Genomic DNA, 17189 nt, shown 5'->3' on the forward strand with positions numbered 1-17189 from the left:
AACACTACAGGACCAGCCACTGAACATAGCAATGGTAAATTACACAGCCCTGAACCAGCCTGGCTGGCCCCAGGCAGCATTCACTCCAAGAGTGATCAGGATGTGATACCACTTCCATGTTTTTAAATTATGGTGGATGCTCCCAAGGATGCTCATAAGTGGAGCAGAAGCAGTGCATCACATACTTGGCCTGACCATACCTACTTCTGACAATGGTTTTTGGTGTTTTTCCTGTACATGAATTTTGCATCATTTTCAGTCTTTTTTAAGCTTTACGGGAGGGAGGAGATGTCTAAAATCCTTCTCTCTGTCCCCCTCTCTGTTTTCACCTTCTTCTCCCCTCTCCCTACCAATGAAATATGGAATTTGGGGTGTTGTCTGTCCCTTTTTTATTGCCACCATATAATTTGGGGGTTTGAAAACTTCTCTCTCTCCTGTTCTCCTTGGCCTTGTCTGTCACCCCAAGAGAATCCAGAGGTTTCAGCTGCTGCAGTACCTCAGCAGAGAAGTAAAACAGAGGGGAGAATAAAGTGGAAGTCCTATAAGCCCAATGCAACCCTGAAGCACAGCTAACAATTTAGACGGGGGCAGTTTATTTTGCTGAGAAACAGGGACATGTTTCTTTGTTCACCGTACAGGGATGTTTTAGTGAACGCTGCCTGCACCTACTGAGGCTCCAGGGATGGGAGGGTTTGGCCCCATCCACATCTAAGCCTAAAGGGAGGAGCCACTGAACCTAGGTATAAACTCTGCCTGTAGCTGAGGAGGCAGAATGAAACTAGGGTATTTTTTAGTGGAAGGGATGCTGCCCTCCAGTTTACAGGCAAGCTGAAGACCTATTGTTACAGAAGTATGGACCTTACCAGGATCATGACTATCCAACCAGGCTTCTGGACACACCTGTTTTCAGAAGTACCAGCCTAGGGGACTGTTAATGGAATATGAAACCTTCCATCTTTGGATCCCAAGTTTGATTCTGAGCCATGCTGATAGTGTCAGAAACTCATTACCATGTAATGGCTGTTTGGTGAGCAATGTGGAATAAGCTGAAAATATCAGTCCAGTTCTTAGTGCTTGTATCATACTAGGCATCTTGTTGCAGGTCTCATGGACTTATAGACTTTAAGGACAGAAGGGACCATCATGATCATCTAGACTGACCTCCTGCACACTGCAGGCTACAGAACTTCACCCAGCCACTCCTGTAATAGACCCATAACCTCTGGCCGAGTTACTGAAGTCCTCAAATCAAGTTAAAGAAAATCCACCATTTAAACTAGTTTAAACCTGAAAGTGATCTATGCCACATGTTGCAGAGGAAGGTGAAAAACCTCAGGGACTCTGGCAATCTGACCTGGGAGAAAATTCCTTCCTGACCCCAAATATGGCGATCACTTAGACCCTGAGTATATTGGAAAAACCCACTAGCCAGACAACTGGTAACTCAGAGCCCTACCCATTTAGTGTCCCATCTCCAGCTGCTGGAGATATTTGCTATAGCAGTCACAGAGGAGCAACATGCCATTGCAGGCAGTCTCAATATACCACCTCCTCCATAAACTTATTAAGCTCAGTCTTGAAGCCAGTTAGGTTTTTTGCCCCCACTGCTACCCTTAGAAGGCTGTTCCAGAACTTCACTCCTCTGATGGTTAGAAACCTACGCCTAATTTCAAGCCTAAATTTGTTGATGGCCAGTTTATATCCATTTGTTCTTGTGTCAACACTGGCGCTTAACTTAAATAACTCCTCTCCATCCCTGATGTTTACCCCTCTGATGTATTTAAAGGAAGCAGTCGTATCTCCCCTCAGCCTTCATTTGGTTGGGCAAAACAAAGCAAGCTTTTTGAGTCTCCTCTCAAAAGGTCGCAGCAGAGGTCACAAAATGAATTGCTATGGAGGCTGATCTACCATTTCATCCTAAGGCAAGAGCTGTTCTTTCTGGGACAGAGGACATCAGACCGTAGGACTGCAAGTACAACACCTTTAACTGGTACTAAATTCCCTTTAAACAGAAAAATAGATTTCTGCATATATTACTTGTTGAATGCGGATTATCACAAAAGTTAGCACTGCTCATACCAAGATCTTTATCATATTTTCATTGTCCAGCACTTTAAAGCTTGGCATTTACAGTTGTAGTAGAGCATACAAATCTCTATAAAAATATTTCTGTCCTAGAAATCATCTGGAATTGCTATAAAATGTTTCTAATCAGTTATTAAATGTATTCACATGATGCCAGAATACCTAAAATGATGTGTGATTTCTTAGAAGAAAGGAAATAAAAACATTTTGTTTCACAGCATGATATTGTTGCTATTTTCTTGATAAATCTCATATCAAAATCATTTTTACCTATGAAGAGATACCAATGTATTTTAAATTTAAGTACTTATTATAGGTTCATTATCAGGAAAGTTCCCTATCTACAACCTCAAAATAATATTGTCTTCTGTGAAACCTAGTTAACACTGGATTGTGCTTTACATGTGAGGGATATAAAAAGACAAGTATAGATCAGATGCTAAATCAACACCTCTGAGAACTACAGTATGTCACAACAAGCAAGACAGGTTTCTCAGGAGAGGAACAGGGTAATATGGAATGAATCTTGCTTATTGAACAACCATCACTATAAAAAACAATTCTTAGGCAATAAATGTGATGAGTTTTATACTATTTGCAATCCAAAATTATTTACTTTGATATCTAAAAACAATGTCCTTTAAAGGCTAACTTCCCAAGTTTCAGAAAAAGATTATTAACACAATAAAGGGCAAAATATAACATGGATAACAAGAGGCCAGTTTCTGAAAATGTAGAGGCTAAAAACACTAAAGATGTAATCCTGGCCCCACTGAAGCAAATAGCAAAACTCTAACTGATTTCAGTGGGGCCAGATTTCACTTTGAATTTCTTTATGAGCTTTATAGCAAGCTATATTCTCTGCCAAAGACTGTAACCTTACAACATCGAGGTAGTTGGTTTTAATTAAGGTAAATGTAGTATTTAGCTGGTAGTGAATGTTTTAAATATATTACATACAAAAATTATGTTAACAATGTTAAGTATCAGAGGGGTAGCGGTGCTAGTCTGGACCAGTAAAAGCAGCAAAGAATCCTCTGGCACCTTATAGACTAACAGACGTTTTGGAGCATGAGCTTTCGTGAGTGAATACTTCATGAAGTGGGTATTCACTCACGAAAGCTCATGCTCCAAAATGTCTGTTAGTTTATAAGGTGTCACAGGATTCTTTGCTGCGTTAACAATGTTATGTAGGTTTAGAAGTCAAACACTTGAAAGTTAGAAAATGTCAGATTTACAGTTGCCCTTGAAACCTTAATTTTTCCTATTTGTGTGTCCATCCTCTCCACTGAATGAGGCAGGGAAAAAACAGTATGTGATAATGCAATTCAAACCGTATCCTAATGCATACACACAAGAATGCAGAACTAAGATTGCATGGGCCAGGGGTTCTCAACTTTTTTCTTTCTGAGGCCCCCAAAACATGCTATAAAAACTCCACAGCCTACAATAACTGATTTTCTGCATATAAAAGTGAGGACCGGGGTCAAGGGGTAGCAAGCAGGGAAGTTGCCAGGGCCCCATGCCACAAGGGGGACCATGAAGCTAAGTTGCTCAGGACCCCAGGCTTCAGAGGAGTGAAGTTCTGGAACAGCCTTCCAAGGGGAGTAGTGGGGGCAAAAGACATATCTGGCTTCAAGACTAAGCTTGATAAGTTTATGGAGGGGCTGGTATGATGGGATAGTCTAATTTTGGCAATTAATTTGGCAATTGATCTTTGATTATCAGCAGGTAAGTATGCCCAGTGGTCTGTGATGGGATGTTAGATGGGTTGGGATCTGAGTTACTACAGAGAATTCCTTCCTGGGTGCTGGCTGGTGAGTCTTGCCCAGGGTTTAACTGATCGCCATATTTAGAGTCGGGAAGGAATTTTCCTCCAGGGCACATTGGCAGAGGCCCTGGAGGTTTTTCGTCTTCGTCTGCAGCACAGGGCATGGGTCACTTGCTGGAGGATTCTCTGCAGCTTGAGGTCTTCAAACCACAATTTGAGGACTTCAATAACTCAGACATAGGTTAGGGGTTTGTTATAGAAGCGGATGGGTGAGATTCTGTGGCCTGTATTGTGCAGGAGGTCAGTCTATGAGTCTATGCAGTGGGACTTCGGCTTTCTGCCCTGGGCCCTAGCAAGTCTAACGCTGGTCCTGCTTGGCGGACCCCCTGAAACTGGTCCTGCTTGGCGGACTCCTGGCTGAGAACCTCTGGCATGGACCATGTGTTTGGGCTGTAATGGCCTAGTGGAATGGGGCCTGGTTGCTCCCCATCCCTTCACTACAGCTGCTCTGGCTGTTCCCAGGATACCATGAGCAGCTTCTACGGTGGAGGCATGACCCTAATACTTTAGAATGATCAAGATTGGCTATTATTCTGGCAGATGTCCAAAATTTAAAAGTTTATATCTTCACCAAACCTGAATGGAATTTCATGGGGAAAAGAAAGATGTATCTCCAGGGCTTTCCCCTGTCAAATTTCAAAGGTCTACTGGAAACAACAGAAGTGTGAGAGCAGCTCAAGTAAAGGTCACAAGAATGTTTTATGTGGAAAGTATTAGACAATCTACATATAGGAGTCTTTATCTTCTTTCCCTATATACCTAGAGTATGGGTGCATTCCAGGGGTTTAGAAATCTCATCAGCAGTTACTATAAAGTATTAAGAAGTTGATGTACACATTTTTACACTATTCAAAATCATGTTTGTGGCTAGCTAAAATGATAACACTTTAACACTCAGTAGAATATTCAGCATATTCCTTCTGTTCTTCTGAGTCTAAACTCCATAAACTAATCCTGTTAAGGGACAGACACACTTATGGGCCTGTAGAAATTAGGGATGTAAAATATTAAACGGTTAAACAGATAACCGATAAGTATTAGTCTTGCTGTTAACATATTGCAGTTAACATTTAAAAGACATTGCTAAATCAGGTGCTGCTCAGCTCCCCTTGCTTCCAGCAGCTCCTCCTCTTCCTTCTCCTCTGCTGGTACCTGGGGGAGGCAGCGGTGGCCGCTGCAGGGACATGTGCTTGGCAGCATATGCCTAGCCAGGGGAGGGGAAACACAGCCAGGATGCTCCTACCCTAGTACAGTCTGCTTCAGCTGCTGCTGGGGCCCCTAGTTCCTGCCAACTTCTACCTACTCAGCGGCGGCCACCCGCAGGTGGCTGATCACACTGGGCACTGAAGACCAAAGGGGAGAAGCGTTAGTGAGTTCTGCTACACCACCACCACTCCCGCCTTTCTGATGCATCTGTCCCACCCCCTCACCTCTGCCCTGGCTTCTGGGACCTCGCACGTACACACCACTCACGTGCAAACAGCCTTCTCTAGTTGTGGATGGGCTGTGCCCCCTTCTGCTGGCTGAACTTGTTAACGATTAAACGATTAACCAATATAATTTTAATAGCTTAAATGGGTACTTTTAAAAATGGTATTTACATCCCTAATGGAAATGATCAACTGTTAGCAATTAATAATAATTAATAAGTTTGTCTTAAAAATAGAAGAATCCCAAAGAAAGAGGTGACTTTTCCCCCTTCCAGCAAATCTTTATGGCCTGATTCATCTAAGCACTTAAGCTCATGCTGAAGTCCCCCTGAAATCCAATTGAAGTAAATGTGACTCCAGCATGTGCTTAAGTGCTCTCCTTAATCAGGGCCCATGCACTGGTATTTCCCTGCATTTCAGGAGGGTATGAACTCTAAATCCTGAGCACCCAGAACCAGGATGGTTTAAAAATGCCCTTGCTTATGCAGCTGAATTCTGCAAAGCCAAGTCAATTCATTTCATATGGGGTATTTCTTATATTTTCCTCTATAATGCAAGTAAGCTTTGTTGATCCATTAAAGTAACACAGTAGGCCATATCAGATGGATGCATTTCATTATCTAGAATATACAGAATTGAATATACCCTTCAGCCTGGACATTTTTGAGAATGTTATTAACCAGTACATTCTATAGAATAAAACATCTCTCCAGGCTTTTAGATACATGACTTAGAAAATATGCCCTTCAAAAAGCACTGCCTGTATTTAAATATTGTAATTTACCGATTTAATTGATAATCACAGGTAGAGCTGTGTCCTAGAGCAGGGTCCTAGAGCCCAGGCTCCAGCCCGAGCCAGGAAGTCTATTCAGCAATGAAACAGCCCTGCAGCCTGAGTCTGAGTCAGCTGGCGCGGGCCAGCGCAGATTTTTCTTTGTTGTGTAGACGTACCCTACAAGGCTGAATACCTAAGGAGCAGCTGGGTCAAGCTTTCTCCTACTATATTTGAGTGATAGTATCAACACTGCTCAGCTTGCACAATGTCCTGCTTTGTACAAGGCAGTCACACATTCCTTCTTATTGACTGTAGTAGCAGTTCCAGGCAAGGGGTTTTGGCCAATGAAGCTGAGCAGTTGTGATTCTACTAGCCATGCCACAGCCCCCAAAACCATTGTCATCTTGAAACAGATTAAACCTCTATAACATACAAGTAATGTGGGCCCCGTTTTGAGGGGTCTGTGCAACCTACTTCTATCCCAATCAGTAGAACTGCGGAGGTTCCATTGCCTTAAACCCTCCAGTGCCTAGTTATCAGCAGAGGAGCAGGATTTTGAGTTAAAAAAAAGATCTTTCCAAGACGTTTATTACCTTGGCCAGGTGAGTGTTGATCCATTTTGTGAAAGTCCTCTTTTGCACTGCCTCTTGCTCATCTGGAAAAAAAAAATGGAACTCATGTGATTAGACATTGCTAAAGCTCACCGGCGAATTACATGATGGGGGGAACAATATTCATTACATATCATGCAACAGCTCCACAAATGTCATTTTTTCTTGTAAATCTGTTAATTTTGCCTGTAATTCCCCTGTAACAAAAAATTGTATATTCTCCCAGTAATGTCCTGACCGTTGTTTATTAGCAATGCTTCATAACACTGTTTAAGTATTATACTTTTTTTGTGTTTTGAGAGAAAGTACAAATGGAAGTGCCTAAATTAAGCTCCTAAATCCGTGTTTAGGCTCTGAAAAAAGGGGCCTGATTTTTCAAGGTGCTAAACACTCACAACCTCCACTGCATTCTGCATCTCTGAAATCAGGCCACGTTTATTTAGGTGACCAACTATGGATTTAGAAGCCTAACTTTTTGAGACACTGCCACTATCAGACCAGTTGACCATGCACCCTAGCAAGCAGGAGCTGTTAGCATATCCAGTTTCTACAGCACTCTTGCTCCTTGCACTGGCTTAAAGGGCATGTCTGACATTACAATGAGCTCTGCCAGTTCTCAGCTGGTCCCTTGCAGGTTGCTGATAGCTGACACAGGTGAAAACAGTTTCTGAACTAATTGTTCTAACCTATGCTGGGGTTACAGCTGTAAAAAGCAGAGAATCAGAGAGCCATAACTGGTGAATGAATTTTGACACAGGAAAGAATTTTACACCACTGGGGTCAAATGCATAAAGTTTTTTTTTTTTTAACTACCTGTTTCACCAATAATGTGATTTTTTTTATCATCACTGAATAGTTTTGAACACTGCTCTTGTCCTACACTACAGAAAATCCAATGCTGGCTGAAGTTCTTTCTTTCTTTCTTTCTTTCAATAAGGATGCACTGTGGTTCACCAGATGACACAGGTCTAGAGCCATGAAACCTGGATTCTATTCCTGCCTCTGCTACTGACTTGTGGTGCCACCTTGAGAAAGTCATGTGAGATCTCTTGATCTGTAAAAATGGTAGGAAAAAATGTTTAATCGTCTCTCTAATGTGCTTTGAGATTGAGATGAAAAGTGTTAAATAATAATATTAATAAAATGCCCCCCTCATTTCCATTTTAATTGTGGTAATACTACCAAGTACTCTCACAATAATACCACCACCCTTACCTTCACTACCACTGCCTTTCTAACTCTGGAATGTGTTACAGCAACGTTATAAAGCAGAAAAGCATAACTTTACATACAATGTTGATACATATATTTTATCAGGACAATAATGGTCAACAAATTATGAGTTTTCAAATGATACACTACAAGGCATACTTTGTACAAAATTTAGCATAATCTTGTCAAAGTGGTGAGTAATAGTATAGACTGTCATAGTATGAAGGGGGTTTTTTTTGTTTTTTTTTTACAAATAGCAGGGCAGATATTTTAAATGGTTAGCATTACACAAGGAAGGACAGTAAAAGAGGGAAAATACATTCATGAAATGGCATTACATAAACTACTGAGATGAGTTCACCATGAATAAAAGTGGTGAACTTTTTATAATTATAGTATTTATCCTCTACTGTACATTTCAGGAGCTATGAACTGGACTGGGGAAATAATTTGAAACTTGCAAATTATTTTTGCGCTGTTAATTTTGTTAATCTTCGCTATGGTTGGTGAGTCTGATCCAGTTTATTCTTGTTAAGTTCATTCAGCTTTTAGAGATTCTGTTGGTTCCACTGGTATTTCCTTTTACATAGGTATAAAGAATATCATCCAAACTGGTAGGGGATCTCTCAAAATTGAATGAATTTTTAAAGTGCAACAACTGCAGCTGCCCTGACACAGAGTTCCAGTTACAAAGTTATATATAATTTGTAAATCTGTATATCTTAGAAAAAGGGATATTGACGTGCGATAGTAAAATTGTTACCATACAATATTTCAAATCTAACTGACCATAACAAATATAAAAATGATCCTAGATGAAAACAAAATCAATAGTTTTAGTTACATGCACAACAAGACTATATTCAGGAGTGTTTCTTTTGGTAACCAATGTAAATAGGGTATTTTACGTGTGATGTGCAGTAAGTCATAAAGGCCAAATTTGGAATCGATGAGCATTTGCTCATGTAAGTAGCCTCATTAATTTTAGTGGAACTACTTGCAGAGAAAAGTACACTTCCACCTGAATAGGAATTGGGACTGAGACACAGAGGCTATGTCTACACAAGAATAAAAACCCCATGACTGGCCCAGGTCAGCTTACTCGGGATCGTGGGTCTTGAGCTGTGAGACTGAAAAATCACTGTGTAGATGTGTAGGCTCAGACTGGAGCCTGAGCTCTGGGCTGGAGGACGGAGGATCCCAGAGCTCGGACTCCAACCCAACCATCAGCACAGAGATTTTTAGCTGCACAGCCCAAGCCCAGCAAGCCTGAGCCAGCTGTGGCCTGCCCAAGGGTCTTTTAGAGCAAAATGAATCCCTGATTGCTATTTCATTTACACCCCTGTTTATTAGGAGTAACTCCATTTAAATCAATAGTGTGTCAGACCAGAAATTAGAATTGGGCAATTAGAATTTAACTTTCAGATCAACGAAATAAAACAAAAGGGAAAAATCAATTCTGGCCTGCTTGTGAAATCTTGGAAAACTCCCTAGGCAGAACACCCAAAGCGTTTATTGACTGTCCTTCTGACAACATATTGAAAATCAGGTGAAAATCAGGCTAAACTCCTAGCTACTAGTAGCTGACCTATGGTAGGCACAGTCAGTTTAGATCAGCAGATAAGAGAATTATTCTTTAATGTGACCAATCCCAAAGCAAAATCTGTTGACTCATATACCTCACGATCTGTAAAATAACTATTTTCAATAGTTTCCTACTTTTTAGTACTTATTCTTTAGAAGTGTAAAATAAATAGACTGAATTACACCATTTAGAGATCCAAGATACAAGTAAAATAGAAACGTGGTTTGATTTCTACAAATACCATGGAAATTTAGCATGTACTTTTTACATTTTCCATGGACAGGAGGGCAATTCTTTCCATTTGTTAAGATAATTTGAATTCTCCTTAGATTTCACATTTCTCCAAGATCATAAGACACAAACACTTTACAATTTTTACACCCTGTATGCCATTGCTTACCCCACTTGCAAGGGTTGTCAGTGCTTCAAATTGCACCACTTACCCAGCTGGTATTGAAAGAATCCGGTCACCAAATTTAACGACGTAACCTTTTTGCCACTAGCATCCTTGTAACGAGCCATTGCTGCTGTTGCTGCTGCTGCTACTTTTGCGCGTTATATAGTAAGCCTCGGTTATTTAGACTTGAGCTAAGAGGTAATTTTTCAGGAAAGATCATATTATTTCCTTTACCACAAATGCATGCCTCTTGCATAAATCCCTCTACCGTTTCCCATTTAAAGTGGGATCACATTAATGCAGGATTTTTATAGCATCTTTCACATATTTTTTTCATACTACTCGACAAAGCCAGCTGTGTTCTGAGTAACAACCCTGCTGGTCTCACTGTCATCATTCCTCCTAACTGTTTTCCTGAGGAAAGATTTTATTTTGTAAGCCCCAGCCAATCGGCTAGTGGAAATTTGTGATGTCAAGAGCCTGAATAATTTATCCAGGGATTGGGACAACCCAAGTGTAATGCTGAGAACCTAAAGCAGCAGGCTGTGCGGCTGTAAAAAGCAATTAAATCTTCTCACCAGAACTTTGATACTAATATAATGTACAGTAAGCATAAAAACACTGAATAAAATATTGTTATTGCTTGACATGCAAATATATATGTAGCTTTTAAAAACAACCACTTGGATTCATCTTATCATACTGTATGTTCAGACATGGATGTCCTTCAGCTTGTATCTGAAGTACTGAACTGGAAGAGATAATGAGTAATGAATCTGAAGAGATATATAGGCCAGTTAGCTTTTAATAATGTATTAGAACTATTTTATAGTGAATATGAAATATATCTAGTGATGCACACAATTTTGTAGTGTATTTGAGGAAGCATTCTACATGCTAAAAAATGTGAAAATATGCAGTATTTGCTAGTTCAAAAGCAAAAAATCTGAGGTAAATAGACTTTGTTTTGCTATACTAAAATAAATATAGTGATTACCAATAAGATCAGGAGCACATGTAAATGTGATGCACATTCTGTTTACTCTAGCAATAGAATGGCATATAATTTTGAAGAGGATAAAATTTGTCCACTTTCTGTGTTTTTTTGTGTAATGTACCTTACATGTACAGGCTTTTTAAATTCACTTTAAGAAATTAAATTTGGAGGTTCAAATTCTGCCTGCAGTTATGCCTGTGTAAGCCCCATGAATTTATGCAGATGTGGCTAAAGAAAGAATTTGGGTCTAGAATTTTTTATAGAATATATTTCCTTTATTTGACTTGAAGTGTTTACATATTTTTACAAGTCTTTTTTTTCTTAATGCATCACTAACAAATGCCTTTTTCAGGTAGCTCAAAAATAAACAAAGCTATAGTAACTGCCTATTTTTATTTATAATAACTATGGATAAGACGCTATGAAAGATGAACCAAAATAATTTTCTATTTTTAGATATTTGCAAATATGTTGCAGAAATCTTGAAGAGCAACACGTATATTTTAACAATCAATGGACAAAGCCATTCAGCTATCAATAATTACCGGCATTATTTTATTTGAAGCAGCATGGCCCCTACTTTACACTTGTCATGAAGGCAAAACTCTCTTTAGTCTTGAATGTGGAGTGTAGACTTTGGCTAACTGAAAAGCACTGTGAGACATTTAGCAGATAATGGAGAGATTTTCAAAGGCCCAAATGGCAGGTAGGTGCCTAATTTCCATTGAAAACTAATGACAGCTAGGCGCCTAACTGTCATTTGTTCCTGAGAAAATTTTCCCCCATGTAGAATATTGTCACAGGATAATGTCCAGCAAAGCAGGCAGCAAAGCAAAACCTATATCTATACTTTTAAAGTTGGCAGCACTGATCATACCACATTTTCCACACGTTTCCGCTAAAGTTTATGGGCCAGATCCTTAGCTGGCGCAAAGCAGCACAGCTCCATTGAACGATGTGTACTATTAAATTATAGACCTGGGCCACTAAAATATATCTTTTGATGTATTAGGTTACCATACAGATTGTTTGCTCTGATGAAACAAAAAAGAGTATTCCAGCTGCTTACTTTTCCCCATAATTTTTTTTTTGTAATTTGTCTTAAAAACTATAAAGAGTTTCTCATTAACCTGCTTTCATTTTCATTTTCCAGGGGGATTTCCGATCTGCTAGAAATAGTGTCAAGAGATCCATAACTGCACAGAAGAGTGCCAAATCAGCTACAGCATGACAAGATGGCATCTGGGAACGTGTAACAGTCGGCATACAGAGATGTGAATGGCACTGCTCAAGGAAAGTTCCTTTGGTCAGCAGTTTGGCACTGGCACTGTAAAGTTTTAAGTGAGCAATATTATACAGCAATTTCCATCTCCATTAATTCATTTTTTAATTTAAAGCAGCTGTACAAAGGCTTGCCAAGTCAAAGCAACAATGTAGACTCTTTACTTATAAAAGGTAGCAATGGTCTATGCTTACACAGAAGTTATTGCAAATCTACTCCGCTGAGTACATGAATTACCCCATTCAGACTTACTGGACAAAGGGGAACCGGGAAAGACTTAACTGTATTTTTTGTATTTTTGAATTATTTTTTTACAGGCCTGTGCCAGAACTATGCCTCTTTCACAACAAAAAGGAGAATGATAGCGACACTAAAACCAGTGTATGCTTTGTAACTTACTAGGCCTACTCTGTCTGCTTCAATCAGGACAGAAATAAATGATGGAGAATAGGAGGAAGAAAATGAAGGTAGATGAAGAGATTCAACAGCAACAGCAATACAGAAGCAACTGAAATTCAAGAATGTGCATGTACTGATGTTGGGAGAGGCAATATTTTTCAGATGCTCTATGTATTCACATGAATTTTGCCCCCCCCCTTTTTTTTTTTGTGGTGAAGGGGAAAAAACAGGATTTGAATTGGTATGGGCTTGAGCTATATCTGTCTCTACTGAAGACATTTTAACAGGCCTTAGTGTGCCAATAGAGATGGTGAGACAGCGTCATCACCTGATCAGTTAGTGTCCTGGCCCTTAGACCTGGTAGTCTGTTATTTGGAGAGTGTGAAACCTTCTCTGAGTGGTGGACATGGCTGAGGAAACAGAAAAGTAAAAGTACAGTATATCAGCTGTTTATATATGCAGTAGATGGTTGTTGGTTTGATTAGGACAAGGGCAGTTGTGATCATTGCCTGTATGGAGTTTGCTATAAATATTTTAATTTTTTTTCCCCATTTCTAAAACAGAAAAGATGCCCATCCAAAGCTCTAGGAGCTCTGCTATCTCTTAAAATCACATACAAAATTAGTCACTTGTCCAAATCAGCTTTACCTCTTAACAAAATACAGGTATAGTCAAGTATTAAAAATAAATGAATCAGTAGGACATCCTGCCTCAAAGTCTGATCCAATCATCCTATACTCCTACCCTTCCCAAAATCCCACAAAAACAGAAGGGTTTGCAGTGTGCCTGGACGGTTGGCATATCTGGGCTATTTCTGACCAAGGAATAAATTCTAAAATCTAGGAGTGCTGATGAAGAACAAACTGCCTGCAGCTCCCTCTCACACATAATAAGAGAGCGTATTGTGCCTGACAACTTGCCATATTTACAGTTCTATAAGGATACCAAAGAATTAATATACCACAGACTTTCCCAAGGAAACTACAGCAATGTCAAAATCACTTCCTGGTGGAAACTGTTGCAGAGGTCAGCACAAAAGAAGAAAACTGGGTAAAATGATGTTGAAACAGATTCTGGACTACGTGCCTGGCATTTTTTTTTCAAGAAGTATACTTATTGGTAGCTTCACAATAATTGTTCACTTACACTGAGGATATGTAACAGAAAAATGAGTTGGAAATGCACTTATTTAAATTTACAGACTAACAGCCTATCCTCCCTGGTTCAGTTCATTCTCATTTAGAGAGGAGGAACAAATTAGTTTGGACGCACTGACAGAACTTTCTGGGAGCCTGGTTTGCCTTGCCTCCCACCCCTCCCCACACACTCCATGGATCTGGAATGGGGGTTGCTACTTGGAACACACAGATTTCAGGTTTCAGAGTAACAGCCATGTTAGTCTGGGGGTACGTCTACACTACGGGATTATTCCAACTTTACATTAATCGGTTTTGTAAAACAGATTGTATAAAGGCAAGTGCACACGGCCACACTAAGCACATTAATTTGACGGCGTGCGTCCATGGTCCGAGGCTACCGTCGATTTCCAGAGCGTTGCACTGTGGGTGGCTATTCTGTAGCTATCCCATAGTTCCCGCAGTCACCCCCACCCCTTGGAATCCTGGGTTAAGATCCCAGTGCCTGATGGGGCAAAAATCATTGTCACAGGTGGTTCTGGGTAAATGTCGTCACTCATTCCTTCCTCCGGGAAAACAACAGCAGACAATCAATTTACCATAGCACAGCAACCATGGAGCCCGTTCACCTTTTTTTTTATGTTCTCTGTATGTGTACTGGATGCCACTAACAGAGGTGTTACTGCAGCGCTACACAGCAGCATTCGTTTGCTTTTGCATGATAGCAGAGACGGTTATCAGTCGTTGTTACCGTCTGCTGCCATTGTAAATTGGCAGTAAGATGACGGTTTCTGTCGTTCTGCACTGTCTGCTGCTATCATAGGTGCCCCTGGCTGAGGTCAGCCGGGGCACAAGCAAAACTGGGAATGACTCCCCAAGTCAATCCCTCCTTTATGGTTTCTAAATAGAGTCAGTCCTACCTAGAATATAAGGCAAGTGTACTAGAGAACCAGTGTACAGAGAGCACAGATGCTCCATGTCAGATCCCGCAGAAATGATGAGCTACATGCCATTCACGGGGGATTCCCTGCAGCAACCCCACCCATTGCTCTCCTCCTCCCCATCCTTCCTGGCTACCGTGGCAGTGTCCCCCATTTGTGTGATGAAGTTAAAAAGAATGCAGGAATTAGAAACAGTGACTTGTTAGTGAGATAAATGAGGGAGGCAGCCTCCGGTGCTATGACAGTCCAGCAGAAACATAAGTGGTGAGGGGAGAGGAGCCCAGCATGCTGCTGCTATGATAGTCCAGGCAGTACAGAATCTTTTTTTTACACAGGAAAGGGATGGAGCTCAGTCCCCAGTTGCTATGATGAGGACGGTTACCAGCCGTTCTGTACCACCTACTGGGAATGACCGGGAATCATTCTATTTTTACCAAGCGCCCCCGCCAGCCTCACCTTAGGCCAGCCAGGACACTCATGGCTATGACAAGGACGGCTAGCAGTCCTACTACACCATCTGCACCAGGGAGGGAGAGGAGCAGATATTGCTCTTCACTGCCGCAGCATCGCATCTACCAGCAGCATTCGTAGACATAGGGTGACATTCAAAGATGTCAAGAAACGATTTCTTCCCTTTTCTTTCACGTGGGGCGGAGGGAGTAAATTGTCGAGCTATACCCTGAACCATGCCGGACAATGTGTTTGAACCTACAGGCATTGGAGCTCAGCCAAGAATGTAAATATTTTTCGGGAGCTACTGTGGACTGTGGGATAGCTGAGTCCTCAGTACCCCTCCCTCCCTCCATGAGGTCCATTTGATTCTTTGGCTTTCCGTTACGCTTGTCACACAGCACTGTGTAGCCTGGAGATTTTTTTCAAACGCTTTTGCATTTGTCTTCTGTAACGGAGCTCTGATAGAACAATTTGTCTCTCATACAGTGATCAGATCCACTATCTCCCGTACGGTCCATGCAGGAGCTCTTTTTGGATTTGGGATTGCATCGCCACCCGTGCTGATCAGAGCTCCACGCTGGGCAAACAGGAAACATAATCAAAGTTCATGGGCTTTTCCTGTTTACCTGCCACTGCATCCGAGTTCAGATTGCTGTCCAGAGCGGTCACAATGGTGCACTGTGGGATACCGCCCGGAGGCCAATACTGTCGATTTGCGGCCACACTAACCCTAATCCGATTGGTAATACGATTTAGTGCTACTCCTCTCATTGGGAGGAGTACAGAAACCGATTTAAAGAGCCCTTTATATCAATAAAGGGCCTATATGGACATATATCAATATAAAGGGCCTCATAGTGTGGACAGGTACAGCGTTAAATCGGTTTAATGCTGCTAAAATCGGTTTAAACGCGTAGTGTAGACCAGGCCTGGGTCTGCAAAAAGACCAGGAGTACTTGTGGCACCTTAGAGACTAACAAATGTATTTGAGCATAAGCTTTCATGGGCTACTGCCGATGAAGTGGGCTGTAGCCCACGAAAGCTTATGTTCAAATACATTTGTTAGTCTCTAAGGTGCCACAAGTACTCCTGTTCTTTTTACAGATTTCAGGGGATCTGTGGAAGCTGGACCATTTGTACAGAAGCCCTGTGCTTCCACACTATCTCCTGGCCCAGATTCATGGCAGCACCTTCAGGAGCTGTGCTCTCATTGTGTCACCAACTGCTGCTGCCACAATCCCCTGATCTGTGAGAGAAGCCACATAAATTAATGCAAATAGAATCAACATTAATTTATGGTGAAAATCTGCACTAGGTTGAGGGTTTGGGATGATGCTATAGACTAGGGTGACCAGACAGCAAATGTGAAAAATCGGAACAGGGAGTGGTGGGTAATAGGAGCTTATATAAGAAAAAGACCCAAAAATTGGGACTGTCCCTATAAAATCAAGACATCTGGTCACCCTACTACAGACAGTGACCTCTCTACAACCTGCCCCTCTTGTTCCAATCTGTGGATGCCAGTCCCTGCAGCGTACTCACACATGGGTTTCTGAAAGGTTGGGGGTGGAGCGGCACACGCTATGTAACCAGCATTCCCCAACTTCTGTAGCATGCCTGCCTGGGTCTGCTACATTTTGTTCCTCTCCACTAATGGCAGCACAGGAGCGCATTTAGCCCCACACACTGATTATAATTGCATTTCATCCCTACAGCATTTCCCCTGTGAACTGCAGATCTTTTATTGTCCTTATTACCTTGATTAACCTTTGTCTTAATCTCCTTGGGGATTTAAATGCATGTGCTCATTCTCCCCTCTTTCTCTGCTAAATGATTACTGTCCTAGCCTGTATTCATTGAGATGTATATGTATTTTTTTCTTTTTAACTCTCTCTTCTTATATTCTGCCATTTAAAAGTATTTGATTATTTTCCTGTTAATAAAAAATAAAATAAAATAAAATAATAAAGCTTCGAAACAGCTCCAATAAGCCTTCCCTTTCTAGTATCCAGGCCAGTCAACTCATAAAGACCATCAGTAGACAACAATCCTCAT

General features: G+C 41.0%; 1 protein-coding gene across 10 annotated transcripts in view; it reads right to left on the reverse strand.

Annotated features, from left to right (window-relative positions):
* The window catches only part of SYNE1 (spectrin repeat containing nuclear envelope protein 1), a 498327-nt gene that overhangs the window by 401036 nt on the left and 80102 nt on the right, over window positions 1-17189 (reverse strand). For all 10 annotated transcript variants that reach the window (XM_075064060.1, XM_075064059.1, XM_075064058.1 and 7 more), the window contains exon 2: window positions 6715-6776. In XM_075064060.1, the coding sequence (XP_074920161.1) occupies window positions 6715-6776 (62 nt within the window). The remainder of the gene's footprint in view (window positions 1-6714; window positions 6777-17189) is intronic.

The sequence above is a fragment of the Chelonoidis abingdonii genome, chromosome 3 (assembly GCF_003597395.2).
Source record: "Chelonoidis abingdonii isolate Lonesome George chromosome 3, CheloAbing_2.0, whole genome shotgun sequence".
Classification (NCBI taxonomy): domain Eukaryota; kingdom Metazoa; phylum Chordata; order Testudines; family Testudinidae; genus Chelonoidis; species Chelonoidis abingdonii.